The 4,663-nt window shown below is 47.6% G+C and overlaps 1 protein-coding gene across 1 annotated transcript; it reads left to right on the top strand.

The window, feature by feature from the left end:
• The first annotated feature begins 2,708 nt into the window (after nt 1-2,708).
• On the top strand, nt 2,709-3,516 carry LOC109374152 (60S ribosomal protein L10). Its single transcript, XM_019628486.1, has 2 exons — nt 2,709-3,237; nt 3,312-3,516. The coding sequence occupies exons 1-2, from the start codon at nt 2,746-2,748 to the stop codon at nt 3,462-3,464; spliced, it is 645 nt and encodes a 214-aa protein (XP_019484031.1). The 5' UTR covers nt 2,709-2,745; the 3' UTR covers nt 3,465-3,516.
• Nucleotides 3,517-4,663: the final 1,147 nt, after the last annotated feature.

Here is a 4,663-nt window from a genome sequence, read left to right as displayed (position 1 = left end):
CCGTCAGGCCCCGGGTGTGGTACCAAAGACGGGGTGAAAGGTGAGTGACAGCCTTGCTAGGCGACGACACAGGACAGGAGGCTAGGAGACCGGGGCATGCGGAGAGTGGGGGTGTTGGTCGTGAACTGAAACAAAATGGCCCAGCGGGTCAGCTGTGAGCAGAGCAGGGGTCCTGGGAGCGTCTCTTGCTGAGTCCTGGCCATGTCTCAGGGCTGGGCAGCTAGCTGGCTGGGAATCACTGGGGTGAGGCTTTAACAGGGCTGCAAACTCAGGTGCCTCAGGGAAGCTGGAGACCCGCCTAAGAAAACCAACAGGTGAGTGTGAGGACGAATGGCAGCACCAGGACGGTGGAGACGGGCAGTGTGTGGAGTGGGGGATGGGGGCCACAGCCTGGCTAAGGGGCTGCAGTTCCTGGGCTCCAGCCCATTGTTGTCATGGGGGGAGGGGGTCACGGCCTGGTTTTGCCAGATAGTTCAATATTTCAAGAGAAACCAGAAACCCAAATTTCCACGTCAGATCTAATAATGTTTAAGTGTTGAAAAGTAATTCAAAATTTGTTTTGCATTAAAAAAAAATTATTGCAATACTGTGGCAGTGGGCCCTGGACAAAGGCCTTCCCAGACCATGTGGTCACTAAGGATTTCGCGCAGGCTTCAGACAAAGACATTTCTGGACTGTATGGTCAGCAAGACTTCCGCGTTTAATATTTCCGAATTCCTACCTCACCCAGGAGCCAGTCAGGAGCTGGCACAATGGCCACATGTTCTAATGATAAATTTTAGCTGCCAACCTGGAAACCTCAGGGTATATAGCCCCGAGTCCCGCCCGGGTCGGGGCTCAGCCTCTGGATGTGAATCCACTGAGCCAGTGCCGGCATTAGTAAAGGTTTCTTCCCACGCCTTGGTGTCCTGTCTCTCTGTCTGGGTTCCCCGCAACAATACCACGTACCTGCCGATGTTGGTGGGACAGTGACTGGAAGAACCTTTGGCAGCAAAGGAGTGCGGGGGTTGCTCAAGAAGGCGCCGTGGGCCTAGAGGACATCAGCTCCCAGGTGCGAGCCAGGGATCCCAGAAGCCCTTGGGCTCCTGCTCCCAGCTGCACTGTTTTCTCTTTGTTTGTCACTTTGGGCTTTCTTTGACTGCATTGTTGGGTAAAATCTGTCTTAATGTCTCAGTTTTCTCACTTGGTTTGCTGTAGAATATCCTCAAGAAATTTACTCAGAAAAGGTGCCTGGGAAGAAATGGCCCAAGTCTTATTTGGCTGAGCCTCGTGGAAGCAGGGAGACAGGCGAAGCGTGGGGGTGGCGAGGGGCTCCTGGGGGTGGTCCCGTGCTTCCCTTTGCATGTAGGGGGAGGGAAGGAAAGACCACACCCTTGCTCTTTCGGCTTGGACCTGCTTGGAAAGCCTCACTCTGTGAGACCATCAGAGTTCTTGACTTTGACCAGTGCAGATAAACTCTTCTCACCGGGGCTGAAGTAGAGGGCAGGGGACTCAGAGCTCCCCTCGCATAGTCCATAGCCTTGAGTGTCACAGGGGCCAAAGCCAGAGTTTAGGGGCAGTGCTGTTGGGGGGCAGAGACGAAGATGGACTGGTCAGCAGGGAGACGAGAACAAGGAGACCCTGGCTTTAAGGATCCAGGCAGGGGAGAGTTTCACGGGGAAGCAAGTTGCCAGTGCTGACGGTAGTTGTAGGCATAACCGGCACATTTTTTCTGGGCTGCTCACTTACCTGGGGGGGGGGAAGGGGTGCTGGTGAAACCTGGTTTGCCTATAACTTTCTTTTTCACCTTCATGAGGCACTCTTACCATCCTTTGTCATTTTTCTTTCTTTTTCTATTCAACAGGATGCTAAACTTCTTGTTTTCCTCTATCCTGGGATATTTCACTGTCACCTTCTCCTAGCTGACGTGTAGGAGGTACAGAATTTTTATTTTATTTCATCGTAAGAAAGCAACCCCATCTTCTTATTACTAGTGTACCAGCCCCCCTGCACTGGAACCTTCTCTGATGCTGTGTTTCTTTACCGGGGCTGATGTAACAAATCATTACCTCCTCCTTCTTCTTGAAATGCTCTCCTCACTTGGCTGCTGTTAACACCACATCTCTGTGTCTGCTACTATGTGTCATAGGATGTGGTTGCTATGGTGATGAGATGCTGAAACTGGAAGATGGTTTATGATATTTGTGGCCAAGGGGCACATTTTTAGTGCTTTTAAGCTCTATTAATCAGGATTCTTGGTTAGAAGCAAATGAAATGAACTCTGGCTATTTTAAACAAAAAGAACAATTCTTAGAAGACTAAAAGGGCTTATGGAACCAGAGTCCAGAGGCACAGGCCTGGAAAGGTAGCAAGAAACCAAAGGCGCATTAGATGGTTCAAAATTGAAGAGAATGGGAGACAAGAAGCGGAGACAGTAAATATAAAAGGGAGTTGGGGAATCATAGTGATGTCAAGGCAGGTCAAAGATGGGTCTCTTTTTGAGAATGAGTAAGGCTTGAGCACATTTATCGACAGAGAAAAAAGAAAAGCCTGAAAAGGAAGGGTTGCTCTGATCATAATGGAATTAAACTAGAAATTAATAATGGAAAATACTGGGAAAACTTAAAATATTTTCAAATTAAACAAAAGGTATCTAAATAGTCACAAGTCAAAAGGAAGTCACAGGGGGTATTAGGAAATATTTTGAATTGAATGAAAATGAGTCTCTTTTCCTTTCGGCGAGCCGGTGAAAATCGTGGTATCGCCATGGGCCGCCGCCCCGCCCGATGTTACCGTTATTGTAAGAACAAGCCGTACCCAAAGTCTCGCTTCTGTCGAGGTGTCCCTGACGCCAAGATCCGCATCTTTGACCTGGGGCGGAAGAAGGCAAAAGTGGATGAGTTCCCACTCTGTGGCCACATGGTGTCAGATGAATATGAGCAGCTCTCTTCTGAAGCTCTGGAGGCCGCCCGTATTTGTGCCAACAAGTACATGGTGAAAAGCTGTGGCAAAGATGGCTTTCACATCCGAGTTCGGCTCCACCCCTTCCACGTCATCCGCATCAATAAGATGTTGTCCTGTGCTGGGGCTGACAGACTCCAGACAGGTATGCGGGGTGCCTTTGGAAAGCCCCAGGGCACAGTGGCCAGGGTCCACATTGGCCAAGTCATCATGTCCATCCGCACCAAGCTGCAGAACAAGGAACATGTGATTGAGGCTCTACGCAGGGCCAAGTTCAAGTTTCCTGGTCGCCAGAAGGTAATTAGTGCTACAGTTTTGGCCCTGCCTTTCCTTGCCCCAGTCGTCTTGACTTAATTATTTTCTTTCCGCAGATCCACATCTCCAAGAAGTGGGGCTTTACTAAGTTTAATGCGGATGAGTTTGAAGACATGGTGGCTAAAAAGCGGCTTATCCCAGATGGATGTGGGGTAAAATACATCCCTAATCGTGGCCCCCTGGACAAATGGCGGGCCCTACACTCATGAGTGTTGGCACTGCCCCCTCTTTACGCTCACCAATAAAAAGTATACTTCTGTCTGTTAAAAAAAAAAAAAAATGAAAACATGACATAAGCAAGATTTGTGGGATACAGCTAAAGCAGTGCTTAGAGGGAAATTAATAGCATTGAGTGCTTCTATTAGAAAAAAAAAGACAAGTCTCAAGTCAATAATCTTTGTTTGTATTTTAAGAAATGTAGATAATTGGGAAAAAATAATAAATCAACCCCAAAGCAAGCAGAAGGAAAGAGTTAGTGAAGAGCAGAACTGATAAAATTGGAAAAACAGAGAAACTACAGGAAGATCAATGAAATCAAATTATGGTTCTTTATAAGAGACAGGGTAAGAAATAGGTGTGTTTGCATGTATATGTGGTGGGGGTCGGGGGAGGGATCTGTGACTAACTGATGAAGGACTATCAATCTGCCTGATTATTTTTTCTTGTGAAAGAGTAGTAGAGTGGTCCTCTGAGAGGTACATGAAGCTCTAGAACTGGGGAGGAGAGAGGTGATGCTTTGGTGTATTTTCTGGGGGGATACACCTAATGCTGTCCTAACAAGTTACCATAAACTTAGTGAGTTTTAAAACACAAATTTATTTTCTTACAGTTCTGGAGATAAGAACTCCAAAATGGGTTCTACTGAGCTAAAATTACAGTGTCAGTAGGGCTGTGTTCTTCCTGGGGCTACAGGAGAGAATAAGTTTTCTAGGCTGTTCTAGCTTCTAGAGGTGGCCCCCGTTCCTCGGTCCCATTCTCCATCTTCAAAGCCAGCAGTGTAGCCTCCTGCAATCTCTCTCTTTCTCTCTGGCCCATTTCCATCATCACATCTCCTTCCCAGATCCTGACCCTCCTGCCTCCCTCTTGGAAGGACGCTTGTGATTACATTGGTCCACAGAATAATTCAGGATACTCTCCCCATCTTTAGTCCCTTAACTTAATCACTTCTGCAAAGTTCCTTTTGCCATGTAAAGAAGCATAGTCCAGGTTTCGGGAATTAGGTCAGGGACATCTATGGGGGCTATTATTCTGCCCACCACAGTAGATGACCAAAAACAAGCAAAAGAATTGAGAAGAGCCCTCAGGTCCAGTTGTGGCTGGAGATCATGAACTAGCTGTAGCCTAAATGTGGGACATTTAGGAATTGAAATAAAGGAACTAAGTTTGCAGACTGTGGGTCTAGACCAGG

The sequence above is a fragment of the Hipposideros armiger genome, unplaced genomic scaffold, assembly GCF_001890085.2.
Source record: "Hipposideros armiger isolate ML-2016 unplaced genomic scaffold, ASM189008v1 scaffold_17, whole genome shotgun sequence".
NCBI classification, from domain to species: domain Eukaryota; kingdom Metazoa; phylum Chordata; class Mammalia; order Chiroptera; family Hipposideridae; genus Hipposideros; species Hipposideros armiger.
This window is presented reverse-complemented; position numbering and strand designations above follow the sequence as displayed.

Coding starts and splice junctions, on each gene's coding strand:
- LOC109374152 (XM_019628486.1), top strand. CDS start 2,746: ATGGGCCGCCGCCCCGCCCGATGTTACCGTTATTGTAAGAACAAGCCG. Junction 3,238..3,311: donor AGTTTCCTGGTCGCCAGAAG/GTAATTAGTGCT, acceptor TTCTTTCCGCAG/ATCCACATCTCCAAGAAGTG.